This window comes from Podarcis raffonei, chromosome 16 (genome assembly GCF_027172205.1).
Source record: "Podarcis raffonei isolate rPodRaf1 chromosome 16, rPodRaf1.pri, whole genome shotgun sequence".
Lineage (NCBI taxonomy): Eukaryota > Metazoa > Chordata > Lepidosauria > Squamata > Lacertidae > Podarcis > Podarcis raffonei.
This window is the reverse complement of record NC_070617.1, coordinates 1544054-1565506: the sequence shown is the minus strand read 5'-3', so window position 1 is coordinate 1565506 and position 21453 is coordinate 1544054. Positions and strand designations below refer to the sequence as shown.

Below are 21453 nucleotides of genomic sequence, written 5' to 3'. Positions count from 1 at the left end.
CCACAATTGTTGGTTGAGGAACTCTACGGCAAAATTCACCCCAAAATCCAAAGGGTGGCTGTGCTTCAATTCACGTTTTCTTCCAGGAAGCATGAAAGGCTTGTAAAACCTAAAGACTGCTACATTCAGTGATTTAAAACATCTCCAAGACTCCAGAGAGCTGCAATGTGACCCTGCAGTGCCGTGCATATGGAGAAGAAACATTCAAAATCATATGGAAAATAAGTAAGACCTCCAGGTTCTGGAGTTTTGGCTAAGAATGAACTTTCTGACAATGTCAGGACTCTGCGTCTCCTGGCGAAAAGGTTCCAATGACTCCACGTTCACCTGCATGGTCAGCAATTCTGAAGATCAAAAGGAAGCCTCAGTTGACATGCTCGAAATCTGCACAAGTGATAGAAGTGAGAAATGTATTCTTCCCCCCACCCCACATTTCTGAGAGGCGTTGCTTGGGGTGGTGAATACTTGGGGTATCTCTAAAAATCAGGGAATCAAGGAGAAGTGTGTGGGCACGCAGAGCCTTTGTGGTTTTTGAAACTAAATGGAAACAGGAATGGAAAACCTCCATGTTTCTGCTTGAAGTTGTGACAAGCACAGAAAAGACCCACCATTTCTCAGGTACACAGGAAACTGCCTTACATGAAGTCAAACCATCTAGTTCACTATTGTCTACACAGATTGGCAGTGGATCTGCAAGGTTTAAGGCTGAGAGTTGCTCCCAGCCCTTTTCTGGAGATGTCATCAGGGGTTAAGCCTGTGAACTTCATCCATTGAGCTATGGCCCTCACCCCTTCTCCTCCCCATCTCCCTCCCCCATTCACATACATAAAGACAAATGGATATGTAAAAAATAAATATTGCAGGAAGATACTCACACTCTGTCTGCCACTGCTCTCTCTCTCTCTCTCTCTAAAAAAAACAAGCTGTTCAAACTAGCACCCTTCGTTTCTTCTAGCTACAAAGAATGTGATTTGAGGTGTGGTCAAGGAAGCAGCTCTGAGCGGATTGAGGACTCAGCTACATTCGTCACAATAATGTGATTTGAATGCGTTTTAAACATGCAACAGCAGATGGCGCCAGAAAGCAAGTATTGCTTGAAATTGGATTTCTCGTTGTATTTCTTTTCTTTTGATGAAAACGATCCAATTCCTGACTCCAGCATTTCTCTGATGAAAGTAGTGATGTCCCATTCCATAATGATAATTTTACAATTTATACCCCACACATCTTACCGGGTTGCCTTAATTCACAAAGTCATTGGGTCCAGGATACCGTAAGAGCTTCCTGAACCCTTATCTTTGAGGTCTGGGGGGGGTGTCTCTTGTTCGTGCCCCCCCAATGGCTCAGAAACACAACTTGTCTCCGCCATCGGCCATTTGCATCCAGTGCTGTGGGCCGAATCTGTGGAACTCCGTCCTGGCTTAGAGCAGACAGGCTCCGTCCCTCTCTCCCTCCCAGGTGAGGAACTTTTATTTCAGCAGGGAACCACTCTCCCCATTTTCATAGTTAATTTTAAGAGACATCACCTTGCCAACAAAGGTCCGTATAGTTAAAACTCTGGTTTTCCCAGTCGTGATGTATGGAAGTGAGAGCTGGACCATAAAGAAGGCTGATCGCCAAAGAATTGATGCTTTTGAATTATGGTGCTGGAGGAGACTCTTGAGAGCCCCATGGACTGCAAGAAGATCAAACCCATCCATTCTGAAGGAAATGAGCCCTGAGTGCTCACTGGAAGGACAGATCCTGAAGCTGAGGCTCCAAGACTTTGGCCACCTCATGAGAAGAGAAGAATCCCTGGAAAAGACCCTTTGGTCAAACTCATGCTAGTAGCTTTGAGAACACTATCCAACCATCTCGTCCTCTGTCGTCCCCCTTTCCTTGTGTCCTCCATCTTTCCCAAAATCAGGGTCTTTTCCAGGGAGTCTTCTCTTCTCATGAGATGGCCAAAGTATTGGAGTCCCAGCTTTAGGATATGTCCTTCCAGTGAGCACTCAGGGCTGATTTCCTTCAGAATGGAGAGGTTTGATCTTAGCGGCAGTTAAAAAAAAAATAAAATCTTGATCATTAAAATATAACCTAAAATTATCATTTAAAACCTTAATCATTTTGGAAGTACAGCTTGTTCCCTAAGTTTTATGGCAATTGCACAGAATTTGGCCACCCTTAGCATAATCTCTAGATCCTTGTCCTCTACCAGGAGTTTTAGACATTTACGTTCGGACCCATTTGGAGATTTTTGTATAACAGGAGTGATAAATACCGAGTGTCTATCCCCGTAGAAACGGCAGCGTAACGAGAGATGAGAGACAGTTTCTACCTCCATCAAGCCGCAGGGGCAGACTCGTTCCATGTATGGTTTACCCTCAAATCTGCCCTGCAATAAGGCAGATACAAGAATAAGTGATAATGCCAGAGATTAAAACAGGACAGAAAGATACACAGCATCACTAAAAGGACTAGAGAGAGAAAGCAGATCTAAAGAACTCATTTTGTTCATAGGATAGCGAGCCTGACTGCAATTTAGGTGTTACTTAACCTTGACTCATACTTTTAAATACTTGTAAAGTGATTTTATGGGAGAGCAAGAGTGTCACATGGTTCATTTTTATGACTTCCCAGTCGTTAGCCTTACATTTATTTGCAACGGCTTGGTGGATGTTTCTCTGTTGGCACCTGTTCTGTGTTGTAGTTTGCAGATAGCAAAGGTGTGGACTGCAACTGGGGTAAGCCAACCTCTCCTTCCCCCTCCCCTCTCCAGGAAACACTGAAAGCTCGATTCATTCCCAGAGAGAACCGGCCATGAAAGTCACTCACAGAAGCTTGCTAATCCTTCTTGACTTCCATCTGTTGATCTTCTCTGCCTTTGGTAAATCTTCAGCACTGGCAAGGAGGGAGGGAGAAATTCAGTTTGCAAAAATAATAGGGGACCCGAAACAGAGCCCTGAACAATATTTCCCACCCTCTTTGTCTCCCTAAAGGCACTTTAAGTCAAGCAGCAGAGAATCCAACCCATCGGGAGAAGAGAGTCCAGGGAGGAAGAGTGGACGTCATTCATCCCAGAAATGGTAAGCTTTGTGAGTCCAGAGATGGGGAAATTGGAGAAGCCAGATATCATCTACTGGATATTGGGAGGAGATTGTTGAGGACATGTCAAGGGTGGGGAAAATTTCAGCTGCAAGAATGAACAATAGGTCCTTGCAGCTCATACAGTTGTTAAACTGTGGAACTCATTCCCAGAAGTGACTGTGATGGCCACCAACCTTGACCACTCCATACGTGGTGGCAGTAATGCTTCTGAACACCAGTTGCTGGAAATCACAGGAGGGGAGAGTGCTGTTGTGCTTGTCGGTTTCCCACAGTGTGAGAACAGTATGTTGGATTAGACGGGCCACTGGTCTGATCCAGCAGACTCTTCTTATGTCAGGGAGTGACTGTAAATTTCAGGCACTGGTTTGGACATCAGTTTGTGGTTGTGATGGCCTGGGACTCGGGCTCGGACTAGGAACCAGAGGAGTCTCAGTCCGCACCAGTTCCTTTGCCTCAGGCGGCATCTGGACCAAGTCTGGGGCCTGATCCTGCACAGGTTACCCTGCAACAAACACCAGCTGGGCCGAGTCAGGGGCCTGAGTCTGCCCTGGCTTCAGATGCGGGGATGACCTCGTTGCCTTCAGCTGGACCATCACTTACAGCTGCTCCACTACTGGTTGGGTCAGGGGGGCTGTGGCAGCCCCTGGGTCTAGTAACCCACTGACATCTCCTGAGCTGCAGAGTCTAAGGTCTGGGAGAAGAAGAGACCTGAGTACTCGCAGGAGGAGTGCTTACCTTTGGGTGAGACAGGGAGGTGAGTCACTGGGGGATCAGGACCGGCCGTTACCCTGACAAAGATAAAAGGCTGTCGGACCCCGCCCCAGGTTGTGTGAGCAATATTGCTGTTTGCCAGAACCTGCCTGTGATCCTGTACCTGACCTTGCCTGGTTTCCTGCCTCGTGTCCTGCCTTGGCCCTGTTGAACTGACTCCTTGCAGAACCCTTGGATTCGGGACCAGACCTGGACCGCGTTGCTTGGGTTAGCCCCCTGGGCCCAGCACAGTGGTGGATCTGATCACACATTCTGAGGCCCACGTTTCTTCCAGGCCAAAGGCAAAATTTGGCAGAGCAACAAATGTGCCTTCTACCTTTGTTGAAGGAAACATCCCAGAAAGGCAAAAAGCACTTGTGGGGGGGGCATGGAGCAGAGGGTGTACATGGGTGCAGACTTGAAAGAGTCTCAAGGGCCAACTAGAGAGAACCAGGGCATGAGGTCTCCTTTCACTGCCTTACACAGTTAGTGGCAGCCACTGAAGCACAAACTTCATGTAACTTTTGTTTGTATTGAACAGAGCCAGTGCCAGCACCTCAGATACTCCCCCAAAACATCTCCAAGACTCCAGAAGGCTGCAATGTGACCCTGCAGTGCATTGCATCCACAGAAGAAAAGTTTGTTATCTCCTGGGGAAAAGGGAATCCCCCAAGGACCTTAGGGGGAGGTTCAGGTGAATACCAGCTTTCCCACAATGGTAGGGATCTCCATGTCTCCTGGCGAAAAGGTTCCAATGACTCCACGTTCACCTGCAGGGTCAGCAGTTCTTCAGATCAAAAGGAAGCTTCAGTTGACATTCTCAAAATCTGCACAAGTGATAGAGGTGAGAAGTGTATTCTTTCCCCCACCCCACATTTCTGAGAGGCGTTGCTTGGGGTGGTGAAAACTTGGGGTATCTCTAAAAAGCATCAAGGAATCAAGGAGAAGTGTGTGGGCATGCTGAGCATTTGTGGTTTTTGAAACTAAATGGAAACAGGAGTGGGAAACCTCCATACTCCTTCTGCTGGAAGTTGTGACAAGCACAGAAAAGACTCACCATTTCTCAGCTACACAGGAAACTGCCTTACACGAAGTCCAACCATCTAGTTCACTATTGTCTACACTGATTGGCAATGGCTCTGCAAGGTTTAAGGCTGAGAGTCTCTCCCAGCGCTTTTCTGGAGATGCCAATCAGGGGTTGAGCCTGTGAACTTCATCCATTGAGCTATGGCCCTCACCCCTTCTCCTCCCCATCTCCCTCCCCCATTCACATAAATAAAGACAAATGAATTTGTAATAATAAATATTGCAGGAAGATACTCACACCTTCTGTCCTCCACTGCTCTCTCTCTCTCTCTAAAAAAAACAAGCTGTTCAAACTAACACCCACACCCTTCTTTTTTCTAGCTACAAAGGAAGTGATTTGAGGTGTGGCCTTCAAGGAAGTGGCTCTGGGCAGGCAGTGAATAATAGAAGGTCCCGCTTGCCGGCTTCCATTGAAAGTATCTGGTTGGCCAGTGAGAGGGCATGCAGTTGGACTGGATGGGCCCCCTGTGGCCTCTTCTTCTGTTCTTCTGGAACCTCCAGGGTCAGATCTGCACCCTTTTAACATTAAGGAAGGGTTTGTTGAAACAAAATATTTAAAAAATCATTCCAGTAGCACCTTGGAGACCAACTAAGTTTGTTATTGGTATGAGCTTTCATGTGCATGCACACTTCTTCAGATACACGAAAGCTTATACCCAGCTTATGCACATGAAAGCTTATACCCAGAACAAACTTAGTTGGTTTCTAAGGTGCTACCGGACAGTTTTCGGTTTTGACAATGTGTTATTGCCGTGTCTTTTTTATCCCTTATTTCAAAATCTTTTTTATGCTGCAGTTTTACAGCATATTCCAAGAGACTATTATTGTACATTGCAGGTGGCCTTGGACAAATTATACGTTGGGAGTTCATGTTAATTCTTCTTCTCCCCGTTGTTGCCTGTTTATTGGTGGTCACAATAATCATAGTGAAGAAAAGAAAATCCAGGAAAAGAGAGAGAGATGGTGCCACCTATGTTGATCCCCAGGTGAGATGTGCCACCTCTATTAAGTCTGATTCCTGTCCTTGCTCAGGGCTGGGGCATCTGCTTGTTTGCCCTGTTCCTCATCCTCCTGGCTCCCAGTTTCCACTTTTCCTCACCTCTCCTCCTCCTCTGGACTGTGTCCTGTCTCCCACCACCACCAGCCTGGGTCCAAACTGTCCTCTCCTGAACTTTCCTTGGAGGCCACTTGGTCAGGCAATCGCCAGCACTCCTCCTCATCTATCCCTACAATCGTATGGATCTGTGCAGCCTACTAGCAATTAAGAAATATATGGAATTTGTCAGGTTTTGTCACTCTAATAGGTAAAAAAGGTAAAGGACCCCTAGACGGTTAAGTCCAGTCAAAGGCAACTATGGGGTTGTGGCACTCATCTTGCTTTCAGGCCAAGGGAGCTGGTGTTTGCCCACAGACAGCTTTCCGGGGCTTGTGGCTAGCATGACTAATCTGCTTCTGGTGCAACAGAACACCATGACAGAAACCAGAGCACACAGAAACACCGTTAACCTTTCTGCTACAGCAGTACCTATTTATCTACTTGCACCGGTGTGCTTTCGAACCGCTAGGTTGGCAGGAGCTGGGACAGAGCAATGGGAACTCACCCCGTCACAGGGATTCGAACTGCCCACCTTCCGAATGGCAAGCCCAAGAGGCTCAGAGGTTTAGACCACAGCGCCACCCGTGTCCAATAATGTTGTTTGAAGGATAGGGGGCCCAGATGTTGCCACAACTCCCAGAACAGATGACCCTGCTTCTCTGCCTCCTAAGGCAGTTGGAACCAGTGACATGTGCAGTGGGAAAGGGGTCCAGGCCAGCTGGCAAAAACAGCCATGAGTAAGCACAGTAAATGATGCCAATAGAAGCAATTTCGCATTCTGAACTTTCAGCAGTTTATAAGCCAACTTTCAGATGCGGAACAACGTCACCTATGCAGATGAGTGATCCAGCAGTCAGTAGAAGCAAACTCCCCAAATACTTGAACTAAGCAGTATAGTTAAGCCATCTGCCCTTCTCAGATCAAACTGGGCCTGGCCACGGATTAAACCAGGGTTTAGGTGGCCTCCAGTGCTCATAAACTCTTTTAGGAGCTGCACCCCAGAGTCTACTGCATTGTGTTCTTTAGCTGTTTCTCTTTCTCTCTGAACCTGCAGGTTGACTGGAACAGAGAGGGCTGTTCAGTGAGGCCATCCTGTGAACCCAGAGAACGAGGCCTTGTGTGTTGTCCCCTAGACAACGGTTTCGGCAGGAATCGCGAGGATCGTTGGGACTATGGGATGCACTGGTCGTTCGGGGATGAAGGGGGCCCTGAGTTATGCTGCTGCTTTGGGGTTCGAATGGGTCCCTAGCGGAACCTCCAAGCGTCCCTATTTTCCAGCAACAGTCCTGGATTTACAGAAGCCATCCCAGTTTCTGATTTGATCAGAATGTGCTGCTTTTCCATAGGATGTCCCTATTTTCATCAGAGAAATGTTGGAGGGTATGGAGTTATGTGACTCCTGAGGCAAGGAGATAAGTAACTGTGCAGCCTCTAGAAGACATCTGAAGGCAGCCCTGCATAGAGATGTTTGTTAAAGTTTAATGTTTTATTATGTGTGTATATATATATATATATATATATATATATATATATATATATATATTGGAACCTACCCAGTCAGATGGGTGGGGTAGAAATGAATGAATGAATGAGAAAGATGTCCCTGTTTTCATCAGAGAAAATGTTGGAAGGTGTGCCCTAGTACCAGAGCTGATAGTCTTTCAGTGGACCTTCAGAAAAGAAACTCTTTGAAAGCCCCCATTGCCTACAGAAACATTGGTATAAAAAGGTCCCAGACCAGGCTGAAGAATGAAGAGAGTGGCTTTCCTCTGAATCACTGCTAATCACCCATCCTGCTGCTAGTGAAGCAAAACATCACCATGGATATTTGAATGGTTTTGGGCAGGGCCATTTAACCAATATTTTCTGCTGTAAGGTGAGTTGTTACACCAACCACTGCCCCCCCCCCATGTTTTGCCACTTGCAGGTGGAATTGCAAAGTAGCAATCAAAATCTAAACATACACCGTTCAACAACTTTTCCTGCTTTTTTGTAAATTCTAACCCTCTGAAAGTACTAAGAACCAAATAAAACGTTTAGGTAAATGCCTTTTGGCTGGGAATTTCAAAGCTGAGAAGCATCCAACTATAATTCCTGGATGTCACATTTTAGATTGCCGTGTCCCATTATTCCCAAAGATCACAACTTTTCTCTTATCTTTTTTCCCACACTCTTGCTTCATGAAGGCAACGAGATATGAACCAAGCCTAACTCTGCTAAAATGCACAAAGCATCCAGCAAGCCCCTTGTGTTATTTCTTCAGCGACCTGTGTAAAGACTAGGCTTAATTTTCATGCTTTTGTGGTGTAATCAGATGATGAAAGTATTGTCGGGGAAATAGTGTGGTTCAAGCCCAATACCTGTAGAATCCAGACACCACTCTGTGTCCCATATGCATCATTGCACCTAGAAGCTAATCTTCCCTTGGTAGAATTATGGATCTGGTGTAGGACACTTAACTATTGGCTTTGCCTAAACTCAAATCGCCCCGGTCTAATATCCCTAGTGCTGCAAGATGGTCACAAGAGGGCCTGGACTAAAATTGTCTACCAAAAACATCACTCTTGTGGTTTATCACCACAACAGCTACTCACTTTGGGTTTTAGTAAAGCAAACAGTCTCATTTGTCAGCGCCTAAATGATATCGAGCGTCAGAGCAACTTGGCCACAATAAGGAAATTTTGCCTATGGTATGACTTTTTTCCACCTTCCCATTTCGACTCTATGGCACCATATCTGCATAACCTAGCAATTCTAAAATATAGGCGTGTTTTTACCCTCACAAGATTGAATGTATTGCCCTCAGCTGTACTTGAGGGACGATTCCAACAGATTCCACACGAAAAATGCTTATGTCCCTGTGGAGATGGCAGTACCAAATCGGTGGTGCATGCCCTTCTGGCTTGCACTTTTAATAAAGACTTGAGGAATGAGGTTATCATCCTTCTTTTATTGTCTATTCTGGGTCACCCAACCACTGCCACAGTGTCCTTTCTCTTGGCAGATCAAGATGAGCAGGTGACACCAAAGGCTGCAAGGTTTTTAGCTGGGGCAATCAGAATAAGATCCACTATTTGACTGTTGATTCAAAACCCTAAACTGTATTTTATATAATTGACTTTTTATTTCTATTCTTTGTATATCATATTGTCTTTTATTGCTGTGGCCGATGGCTGACACAAATAAAGATTCATTCATTCAGACACCAAATGTCAGCAAGCCTCCAGACTCACTAAGATTTGCTTTTACTAAGTTCTGTTTTCAAGCTATGCCCTCCATTGTCCTAGATGGACAATATAAGAAACAAGATTTACCAACTATCGAAGAATGGCAGATGAAGATAATGGACTATATGGAACTTGCCGAACTGACCGGGAGACTCCGAGACCAGAGAGAAGAGATGGTGAAAGAAGACTGGAAGAAGTTTAAGGAATATTTGAAGGGGAAAAAATTAAATCTTAGAATAGCTTTGGATGTGGAAATAGGCTGTAGGGTTAGAAGTAGAAGATAGTGTATTTTAAAATAGTGTTATTCGTAAGTGATAAAATGTGAAGTTATTTTAAGTGTGATAAAAAAAGATGGTTAGAAACTATGATATATGTAAACTGCTAAAGATGAAGTAAAATGAAAATCAGATAGGGGGGACTTGGGGAAGCCCACTTAACCATGTTTAGAAAAATAAGGATATGACAAGAATTTGTTTGTATTGCTTGTTTTTCTGTTTGTGTTCTTTATTTGTGTTATAAAATGAATAAAAAAATTTGAGGGGGGGGAGATGGACAATATAACAGGGTACTACTATACAAAGACAGACTCTGTATATGTGGGCAACCGCAGGTGGAATACACCTTGTACTATTTTCTATATGGCTCACTATACATTGGACCTAGGAGGCAATTTCCCACCCTACCATCCATACAAGAAGGATGTCTCTCCTTGGCAGAGAAGGTCCTATGGCTTCTTAGCAATGCAAACGCTTCAGTGACTCACAAAGTTGCCCTTTTTGCTCTGGCGACCAAAAAGATCAGAAAGAAGACCCTGGACAATATAGCATTGAACTGTAAGGGAGACACAGAGATCTAAATAGAGACTATTGTGGCGTGACACCCCTTTTGCTGGTATTTATTTTTGATTCAGATTTGGCCAATGGCTAGTACAATAAAGTTATTTGGATTGGGCTGGAAATGTCAGCAAGCCGGTGCAACACAACCTCAACCCACAAGTAGTTGAAGGGTGGAGCAGCAAATATAAAAACTGCACAAGCAAATGAGAGCAAAGGATCAGTTATGTCTGTGTATGTCAATACTTCATTCTACTAGCTTATACTGCTTTAATCATGAGGCATGTCAACTTTCTTATCTTTGCCTTCCTCTTTCTTTCTCAACAGTTAAAGCAACAGCTCCTCTGCATGTATCGTTCTGTCCCCCTTTCATGGTTCTCTTGCAAACACAAGTTTCACATTCCAACCTTCACTTGTTCAACCCTTCTCACACAAATTTCAATTTTCTTTAATTATTTTATTTTATTCTCCTTCCACAGTATCACTCTCATCTCTCCTGACCTCTAAATTTATACTTTGTTTCCATCTTTTATTGTGGACTTGATTATCCCCATCTTTGTAGCTACATGTTTCCTCTTCAGTGCCTCACATACTTATTTCATCATACTGATACCTTGTCACAGTAATCTAGATTATAGCCTTTCCACAACTATCCATGCTCTGGTAACCTCCCAATTAGATTTCCATAGCACCCTCTTTTTGAGGCTGCCTTTGAAGACAAACTGGAAGTTGCAGCTACTGTCAAATGTGTCTGCTAGCATGTTATGTTTGGTGAGGTGTTAGAATTCTTGCTCCGTGATTGCAGTCATGGGATTGTTGTCTATCACATGACGGTGTATGTTTTGACTCCACAAAGAGGGAAGTGACAGAGTCAGGATGTTTGTGCTACTGTGTTCTGTGAAGTGGGACTATTGACCTTCGTTCTTTCTCTTTGCTGTCTGATGCTAGAGAGAAAGGGAGCCATGTTGCAGTGCTCCATGTGTGTTTATATGTAAATAAAGTAGATTAGTCAAAATGCTGAGTTGCTGAGGTCTGTCACGCAAACTGTGCAGACTCTGCGGATCCCTAAGTGTGCCGGTGTTTGTTGGCATCAGTCGCTGTGATGTTCGGGCTGAAGAAAACTTTTGAAGATCCCGAACGATCAACCAGGAGGGAGAGAACATGCCAGTTGGGCATGTGTCTCTGCCAGGGTCCTACTTGAGTGTAGGACGAGCTCCTGACAACGCACTGATTGCATATGTATTAGCAACATCCAGTGCTTTTTTTTCTTTTAAAAAAATGTTTAGGGGTACTCTCATTTTTCTGTGCATATTGAAATACTGCCAAACAATGAGGCCAAACTTAGATTCAAAAAATGTTTAGGGGTATGTGTATCCATCATTCTAAGTACTGATTGTAGCATGAAAACCCATAATGGTTTTGATATTTATATTTCAAGTTTCACTCCCTTTATGGCCCTGCCAATCAGTTAAGACTGGAAGAAGCCTTTTTTGTTTTCCCCAATGTCTGGAGAAGCTCGTTCTGAGGTGAAATAGGATAGGGCCTTCTCTGTGGTGCTGTCTAGATTGTGGAAATCCCCACCAAATATATTACTGGCATGAACACTTTTTTATTTTATTTTGGTATTAAACTTCACACTTCAAACTTTGCAGAGTTTGGACGATCTTCTATCTTGAAGTAATGAGCCTGTGATTTCAGCACCGACAAGACTGAACTAGAACAGACAAATTGGTTCAATTTGCGACCTGCACCTACAAATACAGATGTCTCATTATCTTGAGAATCTTTTCTTGATGTCAGTCATTGCACTGTAAGGAGGAGGACTGGGAGCAAATTTTGCTGAGGTGTGATAAGCATGTTTTCTTCAGCAACGTCTCATAGAAACAGCAATAGATTATTAACTACCCTGTAATTTTATGACTGGTGATTATTATCCTCTGTCTTCTTCAGCAAAGCAACAGGACTAAAGGATATTTATAATATCCCCTGCATCACTCCAAGTTGGAGCTAGAGATATCGCCACTCAGTCAGTCTGATCACTGAGACACAGTTTGAAACATAGATAAACCGGGCCGCCACTTATATAAGGATGTGCTATTCAACATCGGAATCAGAGAAGGATAATGTATTGGCAAGTGTATTGGAATGCAGAAGGGGTTGTTTTATGCAAGATAGTGGCATTTGTAATGTTGGTGCTAGTGTTTTTGCCTCAAGTGGTGTCTAAGGTTCCCAGCATCAAATGTGACGTCAGTGACCCTCTTTCTATTCTCCACAAGCATTACCAATCAGGAGACCTCATTATTGCTGGTATTATGTCTCATATATACAGATTCTCCAACTCTATAAGTTTCAGAGAACGTCCCTCTAATGACCTCTTTGATGGCGCCCTGTAAGTTTCCTTCAATGCTTTTCCATGACAAGTCTGTCTTTATTAAGTCCAGTGAACAGGTGGAGTTCACAGCCAATCCATCTTTCCTTTATTTAATGAATGGCACACCTTCCCTAACTAAATACCACATCATCTCCATCGTGTTCCCATTTTTATTTTAGTAATTCCAAACAAGGATCCAGTATCACAAGCCTCCTTCTGGAAGAATTTTCGAATTAAAAAGAGCTAGCAAATGTTAGTCCTGCTCCAGCCCTACTCATCTAGGTGTTAGATCAGCGAGTGGCCCTTGGCGGGGTGGGGTGGGGGACTGTTATAAAATATTTCATTTCAGTGCTCATTGGCTTTGGGGGAAGAATATTAGGTTACCCCAGATTGTGAATTTTTGCAGCTGGACATGGTCACTGATAGCCAATTGCACAAAATGCCATAAAATAAATGAAGTGGTGACCACCCTTGTGAGCCACCTTAATTTCTACCTATTTGGTAAAAAAGCCTATCCACAGAACTTATTTATGGGATAGCAATGCTTCTAGAGGAGTAACAGTGCTCTGATTTTTGTGTTATCAACTGTGCCTGCATCTGAGCTCTAACTGCCTTGTCAAAGACTGTATATTTCCATTTCTTTGCCATTTAACTATAACTTCTACATTTTCCCTGTGTGTGCGCGCTCACACAAGCTATATACATCACACATACTATTGGCATCCATTCTACTCACATTCTACTCACCTCCTACCCCCACCCCACCAATTTCCCTATGTCTGAAATGTTTGCAAATGTGTACAAAATCCCAAAATAATATTTTTGTTCAAAAAGGGGACAATGTTAAATTCTAGATATATCGGTCCCATTTTAGAAAGAACACAAAGTAATTCGACTCTCCAGAATTTGGGGAGAAATGTTACAATCCTACAGAGAAACTGGAATGAAGAGAATTTCTTTTAGAGATCCTTCTTTAACTGCTAACTTTCAAAGCAGAAACTGGTAGTGTTCTTGTAAGCAAATATGACAGATATCCCCCTCTGCATGACAGCATTTCTTTATATTTCTGATTACAGGTCAATGATTCAGATCTACCAGCATATTCTAGCCTCAATATTTGCTGTAAAGGAGCTTAACGAAAATCCTAAGATTTTGCCTAATCTCACCCTGGGCGTCCATATCTATAACAGCTATTTCAATCCAAGATGGACCTACCAGGCCGCACTGGAGGTCTTCTCCACCCAGGGCAGATTCATCCCTAACTACAAATGTGATAATATCAACAACCCAGTAGCTGTCATTGGGGGGCCCACCTCTGAAGTTTGTCTCCACATGGCAGACATCCTGTGCATCTACAAGATTCCACAGGTAATACATGTGTGCAGAGCTAGAGAGTTTAAGAGAACATTAGCCACATGCCTTGGTTTCAGATATTGATTTGTACATTGAAGATAGGAATTGCTTCCAAAATACCATATTTAACAGTGGAAGATTTGACAGGTTGTCCCTCTAAATCTATGAAGATGTGAGCCTCTATTGAGACAATACAGTGGTAGGGGGCATTTGGGGGGTTGTTGGTATGTGTGTTATAGTGGTTTGCGGAGACTTGTTGATGCACTTGTGGCCATGTCTATGGTTGCACTAGCGTACCAGTATCTAGTCTTATCTGCAAGATCTACCATTAGATCCCAATGTACTTTCTGTCCACCTCACTATAAGGCCTGCTATAGGATTAGCCAATGTGATGTCTTCCACTTATGAAAAACATGTAGGTTATGGGTGATACCCAATAAAGTTGGACAAAGGATCACCTTTGTGTATGACTAATGCTGGATATCATCCTATATATCAGAAACATATAACATATTTTTTTTAAAAATCTACACTTTTCAGATACATACATTTCACTGATTTTACAGTCATTTTAATATTTCGAAACTTCCTTCCCCCTCTTTCTGCAGTTCCTTAAATTTATTTTTAATATCTTCTGCATATCCAAATTAACTTCCTATTCTTCCAGTAATTAATTTCCTATTCTTCCAGTAAGTTTCACCATTTCTGCATATTCCCTAAGTTTTTGTATCCATTTTTCCTTTGCTGGGACTTCTTCTTCTTTCCATTTTTGAGCAAGTTAGATTCTTGCTGCTGTAGTCACATACATGAATAAATTTCTATACAATTTAGGTAGTCAGAAACACTTAACATACCATCAGCAACTAATCAAAGGCATCTCCAAAAAAGATATCTTTAACACAATCTGGTCTCCCTTTTTCTGTTTTGTTGAAGAAGAACAGGATATTTTAATACCACCATCATCACAGTGGTATCTGTGGAGCTTCTATATTTCTTGGAAATGCATTGTATTGTAACTTTTAAATATATTTTTTTAGAAAGAAAGAAAGAAAGAAAGAAAGAAAGAAAGAAAGAAACATTTAAGTTAACTAAGATCGGTTATTTTTAATTTCAGAAGGCTGTGTTTCCTTAAAATGAACACATTCCTTAGATCAGGCACAGCCAAAATGTTTACCCTCCAAAAATTGTGGACTACAATTGTCACAGTCTCTGACCATTGGCCATGTTGACTGGGACTTATGGGAACTGGAGTCCAAAAGACCTACTGAGCAACATCCCACCTACCCCTGAATTACACTGACATCATGTGAGATATGCCTGTGAATTTGGAAGGGGTTAAATACCAACAGTATAACATCTTTTGAAGTTTCTCCCTCATTGATAACTGGGAACCTTTAAAGAGATATTTAAAAAATAATTGTTGCAATCTAAATTTGGTTGCAGCTTTTGAGTAATCTCTGTAAATAACTAAGGTTAAAAGGGTTAAAACAGATATACATATACCGATGTACATTATTATTTCATTACTAATATGTTGATAAGTTTGGGCAATAGGTTTATTAGAGTGAAAAGATTTTGAAAAGGATGGGAAGTCAAATTTATGTACTAAATTAATAATAGGAAGACTTTTTTGTTGTTGAAATTTTGTTCTGATAAGTTTTATTTACAGATAATAATGAAGATATGTCTTTGAAGTATGGATGTAATTATGGATAATAAAGCATAAAAAAGAGATGTGCCTGTGAAACTGATTGACTACTCCACTGTGCTGTTCCATGAGGGCATCTATTCTGTCCTCTGTTCTGGAGAAGCTGCCATATATGTTTACTCTGGTGTAATTGTTGAACAGGGCTGCTCAGATCTTCACTATATAATTTTTCCTACCTTGATTCCCCCCCCCCCATTTTCGTTAGTTCATCTATGGCACTGCTCCAGTGATAAATAAGAAAATTCAGACTGTCCTCTACCACCAGATGTTTCCAGATGTGGATCATCAGTATAAAGGCATTCTTCAGTTACTGCTTCATTTCAGGTGGACGTGGATTGGGGTGTTATCTGCGCATGATGACAACGGAGAAAAATTCATACATACAGTGGTTCCCATGTTTGCTCAGAGAGACATCTGCTTTGATTTCATGATATCAATGCCTCAATTTACTCACTCTAGTGACTTTGATAAGAAAATTGATGAGTTGATTAAAACATGCAATGTTATCCGGAATAGCACTGTTAATGCAATGATCGTTCATGGTGAAATTGATACCATGTTAAGTCTGAGAATGCTGCCCGTCTACACTGGCTGGGGGAGATCAACAAATGACAAAGGTAAAATCTGGATTATGACATCCCAGATGGGTTTCACATCAGTTTCCTTTCAAAGAAATTGGGACATAGATTTCCTTCATGGTGCTATCTCCGTTGCCGTTCACTCTAAGGAGGTAATAGGATTCCAGAAATTTCTTCAGATGATAAAACCTTCTTCAGGAAACAAATATGCCTTTATCAGAGAGTTTTGGGGAGACGCATTTGAATGTTCTTTCCTCAATCCCATGACAGACATAGACAATGGAAAAATCTGCACTGGAAGGGAGAAACTGGAGACTCTGCCTGCCTCTGTTTTTGAAATGAGCATGACAGGCCACAGCTACAGTGTTTACACTGCTGTCTTTGCTGTGGCACATGCATTGCATGCCATGCATTCATCAAGGTTCAAGCACAGAGCAATGGTGGATGAAGGAAGAATGAAGATTTTGAGTCAACAGCTGTGGAAGGTAATGTTCTGAGCACACTAAGAATGTAGGAACGTAAGAGCATAGAATCATAGAATTATAGAGTTTGTAGAGACCTGAAGAGTCATCTAGGCTAACACCCAGGAATCTCAGCTAAAGCATCTATGACAGATGGCCATCCAACCTCTGCTTAAAAATCTCCAAGGAAGAAGAGTCCACAACTTCCCAAGGGAGACCATTCCACAACTGAACAGCCCTTGCTGTCAGAAAGTTCTTCCTGATGTTTAGTCGGAATCTCCTTTAATGTAACTTGAAGTCATTTGTTCAGGTCCTACCCTCCAGAAAAGGAGAAAACAACCTTGCTCCATTTTCCGTTAGACAGCCGTTAAGATACTTGAAGATGGCCATCAGTCTCCTCTTTTCCAGGCTAAACATCCCCAACTCTCTCAATCTGGGGCAACTCCCTCAATCAGGCAGGAGAAAGCAAGCTTGCTGCATCTTCCATGTGAGAGTCCTTCAAATATTTGAAGATGGCTATCATATCTGCTCCCAGTCTCTTTTCCAGGCTAGACATGTCTAGCTCCTTCACCCTTTCCTCATAAGGGTTGGTTTAGAGACCATGGATCAATCTGTTCCTGACTCTTCCTTCTGCTGATGGGCGGAAGGCAGGAATCATTCTATGCATGCCTTACTTGACATATTTTTTGTTTCTAAATCTTAATGTAAATTTGAATTTGGATGGATCCAGCTTTAGTCATTCTTAGGGCAAACTTTTCGTTAGATAGATTCGTTGAAATCTCCATGATTTCCTCATGAATTGCTATTTCTTTCCTTGCCAATTTAGCTCAACCACTTTGTAAGAAGCATCTCATTTAACAATAGCGCTGGAGGAAAAGTATCTTTCAATGAAAATGGTGAGATGGAGGCTGGATTTGATATTATGAATTGGCTCACGTTCCCAAACCAGTCTTTCTGCAGAGTCAAAGTTGGAAGCATAGACCCCATGGCTCCTCAAGAAGAAGTGCTCACTATTTCTGAGGAAGCCATTGTGTGGCCCAACAGGTTTAACCAGGTAAGGTCCATTCATGTATTGGGGGCTATCCATTAGTCCCATCTTCAATTTTTCACTGTTCAGATACTGGCATAGCGCTGCTCATCTATAGCTTTAGTGTACACATGTGGACATGGGTGCAGAGGTTTCTTTGCTGTGTCAGTTGGGTGATTTCACCCATCCAAAACCTTCTTTTCATCAAATAAAATATTCTCCTTGGAAAACTTTAACATTTAAAGAATTTGTAGACATTTGTCCTAAAAGGTTGTAATCAAGGATTAAATTGAACATACTTTTAAATGTAGAAGTATAAAAACAAAAACAAAAAAAGAATAAAAATAGGCTTAAAAGAATAAGCAAACTATAACCAAGCAAAAACAACCAATTTCATCGGTGGGACAGGAAATTATAGTAACCTGCATTTCAATGTGTTCCAAAATATGAGATGGTGCATAGAGTTCCCATTTTTTATCATATGGACAAGTGTTACCAGTAGTAGAAAAGGTTCTATGAAGCCTCTGCATTCTAAATTCCAGCTGTATTGCTATTTTGGAAACCTAACATAAACTCAACGCATTTCCACATGGATACCAGTATAACGAGATGAGATATAAATGTTGGAGTTCAATAATGCTTACACATTTATTAAAGAGTCAAAGGTGTTTGCATTGAAGATCTGATTTTATTAAACTGCCTCAACCTCAGCTCCAAAGTGAGTGTTAACCACCTGGCATGAGGCAATAGATACACGACCCCCATCATACCCCATAGGAATAATCCAACCCACACTCTGAGCCCTACAAGAGTTCTTCCAGTTATTGCTGGTTCCTCATGACCCTCACATTAAAATATGTGCTTAGAGAAGACTGGCCAAATCTCCAACCCCAAAGATGGTTCGCCTTTCATGGGTTAGGGGGTAACACTGCAGAATTTCACCATCTAGTAAACATCCTCCTCTTTCATCTGTGGACAGGCACAGCCTCTTTCTCTTTGTAATGACAATTGCCCCTTGGGTTATCGTAAGGCAAAGAAGGAAGGGATGCCATTTTGCTGCTATGATTGCCTTCCATGTCCAGAAGGGAAGATTTCCAACCAAACAGGTAAGGAAGTCATGTACAGAGTCTATGGACACTAATGGGGTCACTAACCATCAATTGGAAAGGTTATGTAGAATTTAAGGATGGTTAGAATCAAAGAGTTAGAAGGGCCATCCAGTCTAACCACTTGTGGTCAATAATAATAATAATAATAATAATAATAATAATAATAATAATAATAATTAATTGTTGGTTTCTACCCCACCCATCTGGCTGGGTTCCAGTCACTCTATGCAGCTCCCAGCAGAATATTAAAAGCATGATAAAACATCAAACATTAAAAACTTCCCTAACAGAGTTGCCTTCAGGTGTCTTCTAAAAGTCAGATAATCGTTTATTTCCTTGACATCTGAGGGGAGGGCATTCCACAGGGCAGGCGCCACTATCAAGAAGGCCCTCTGCCTGGTTAATGATATGGGAGCAGCATCTTACATAAATATTATTAGGAATCACTTGTCATTATGTAGATAAAGATAGGAATCACAGTACCACATGTGTCAATCATTATGTGGGGAGGGGGTGGGGACATGATCCACACACAAAAGGAAGCTAGAAAGGTCTGCTTTGTGAATGCTACGTTTTTCAGAACTTCAAAATCCCTTTAAAAATACCTGCACAGGCAAACTCCCAGAAAAGACCGATAAGGACAGAATATGCTAAGTGCTGTTGGAATGCAAACTGACATGTTGGGAGGAGTGGAATGAAAACAGGATAAGAGGGGGAGTGGAAGGGTATCCTGTACTTTCAGGAGGTGTGTTCTTTTCCCCTAAGAAAGAGAGAGATTATAACAGAAATGGAATGAAGAGAATGACGACTGAAAGAATATAAGTTAAAACAGAAAGGAAAATAGAAATATTCTGCATACTTCTAACTGATAATATCTTTGAAGAGAAGCCACCCTGGGTCATAGGACTCAGCTTCTAAAATGGAGGTGGGCAAAAAGACCCAGGTGGCCCATGGAACATCCCATATTTTGGCATCTTACAAATTGCATGAGGAGACCACTTAATTCTTTGCCAGATTTGAACCTGTAAAGTCTCATTCACATTGTTGTAATGCTGGGCTTGATAATTTTAGTGCAATGCACATAACACTGCCATGTACAGAAACCAAACTTTTCTTTTTCAGATATGGACGACTGCTTTCCATGTCCACAAGATCATTATGCAAACGTAGAACAGGATTCCTGCATTCCAAAATTCATCAGTTTCTTGTCTTATACAGAAGTTTTGGGGATCAGTCTGGCCACTTTGGCTCTTTCATTTTCCTTCATCACAGCTTTGGTGCTTTGCATCTTCATTAAGCACCGGGACACTCCCATAGTCAAAGCCAACAACCGGAGCCTCACATTCTCCCTCCTCATTTCCATCTCCCTCTCCTTCCTTTGCTCACTGCTCTTCATCGGCCAACCTGACAAGGTGACCTGTCTCCTTCGACAAACTGCTTTTGGCATCATCTTTTCAGTGGCAGTTTCTTGCGTGCTGGCCAAGACAACCATCGTGGTTCTTGCTTTCATGGTCACCAAACCCACGAGGAAATGGGTGGGGAGAAGACAGACTCTCTCCATTGTTTGTTCCTGCTCTTTTATTCAAGCCACTCTTTGCGGTGTGTGGCTGACAACTTCTCCCCCATTCCCAGACTTAGACATGCACTCAATGACTAAAGAAATCCTTCTGGAATGTAATGATGGCTCAGTCACCATGTTCTACTGTGTCTTAGGCTACATGGGTGTACTAGCTATTGTCAGCTTCACTGTAGCTTTCTTAGCTAGGAAGTTGCCTGACAGTTTTAATGAAGCCAAATTCATCACCTTCAGCATGCTGGTCTTTTGTAGTGTTTGGATGTCCTTCGTTCCCACCTATCTGAGCACAAAAGGGAAATACATGGTGGCTGTGGAGATCTTCTCCATCTTAGCTTCCAGTGCTGGCTTACTGGGGTGTATATTCTTCCCAAAATGCTACATTATTGTGCTTAGGCCTGAACTGAACAGCAAGCAGCAGCTGAGAAGGAGAAAGCATTGAGGCGTCTGAATGAATAAATAAAATAAGAAAATTGTCAAGTACCACCTGAGAGACTAACTAAGTTTGTTCTGGGTATAAGCTTATACTCAGAACAAACATAGTTGGTCTCTAAGGTGCAACTGGACAATTCTCTTATTTTATTTATTTATTTCGACTGCGTCAGACCAACACGGCTACCTACCTAAATCTAAATGGGTGCATCTAATATTCTGTGGCACTCGTCCCTTGGTCAGAAGGAAACACAGGGACTTCACATAGCTGAAAAAAACATGTTTGAGTGAATTTATTTGGGAGTCATCGCATCACATTTTTACTGAAAAGGATGTCTGCATTGCTGTTGCTTGAGTTATGGTGACATTGAAAATGTGTTGTGCTAAATAGATGAGTATTTAACAAGGAGACCTCTGTAGCAAGAGAATAAAATTGAGCAAACTGCAGTGCTGTAAGATCTTCTGTCATTTTAATACAGTAATTATTTTCTCCCCCATATGTTTGCATTTGTTGAACTCTGCAATCAGGAATAAATGTATATACACACAAACACACTGAAGTGTTTGTATGCTTCTATGATGCAAACTGATTGGGTCAGTGACATTCTTGCTTGGGAGAGGGGGGAATTTGATTTGATTTACGTTGAAAGCCCAGTGCACCTAATTTGCACTTTGCTGAAGTCTCAGGTAGTGTCAGAGGCTAGAAGTGCCTTTCACCAACTGTAATTGGTTCAACAACTTATAATAGCAATGACACCCACC

General features: G+C 42.3%; 2 protein-coding genes across 2 annotated transcripts; both read left to right on the top strand.

Moving 5' to 3' along the window:
• Window positions 1–274: 274 nt before the first annotated feature.
• On the top strand, window positions 275–7483 carry LOC128404258 (uncharacterized). Its single transcript, XM_053369752.1, has 6 exons — window positions 275–401; window positions 2759–2866; window positions 2979–3065; window positions 4379–4681; window positions 5761–5909; window positions 7074–7483. The coding sequence occupies exons 1-6, from the start codon at window positions 275–277 to the stop codon at window positions 7266–7268; spliced, it is 969 nt and encodes a 322-aa protein (XP_053225727.1). The 3' UTR covers window positions 7269–7483.
• Window positions 7484–12265: 4782 nt separating this feature from the next.
• LOC128404257 (vomeronasal type-2 receptor 26-like) lies at window positions 12266–20701 on the top strand. Its single transcript, XM_053369751.1, has 6 exons — window positions 12266–12468; window positions 13527–13818; window positions 15717–16574; window positions 17377–17619; window positions 18563–18683; window positions 19809–20701. Exons 1-6 carry the CDS (start codon window positions 12266–12268, stop codon window positions 20699–20701), a joined length of 2610 nt encoding a protein of 869 aa, XP_053225726.1.
• The last annotated feature ends 752 nt before the right edge of the window (window positions 20702–21453 follow it).

Bases quoted from the DNA above. Each gene is read 5' to 3' on its own strand.
- LOC128404258 (XM_053369752.1), top strand. From the start codon at position 275: ATGTCAGGACTCTGCGTCTCCTGGCGAAAAGGTTCCAATGACTCCACG. The intron at 2,867-2,978 runs GTAAATCTTCAG...GTCTCCCTAAAG, and splicing joins GTTGATCTTCTCTGCCTTTG to GCACTTTAAGTCAAGCAGCA. The intron at 5,910-7,073 runs GTGAGATGTGCC...CTGAACCTGCAG, and splicing joins CCACCTATGTTGATCCCCAG to GTTGACTGGAACAGAGAGGG.
- LOC128404257 (XM_053369751.1), top strand. From the start codon at position 12,266: ATGTTGGTGCTAGTGTTTTTGCCTCAAGTGGTGTCTAAGGTTCCCAGC. The intron at 13,819-15,716 runs GTAATACATGTG...CATTTTCGTTAG, and splicing joins GCATCTACAAGATTCCACAG to TTCATCTATGGCACTGCTCC. The intron at 18,684-19,808 runs GTAAGGAAGTCA...TTTCTTTTTCAG, and splicing joins GAAGATTTCCAACCAAACAG to ATATGGACGACTGCTTTCCA.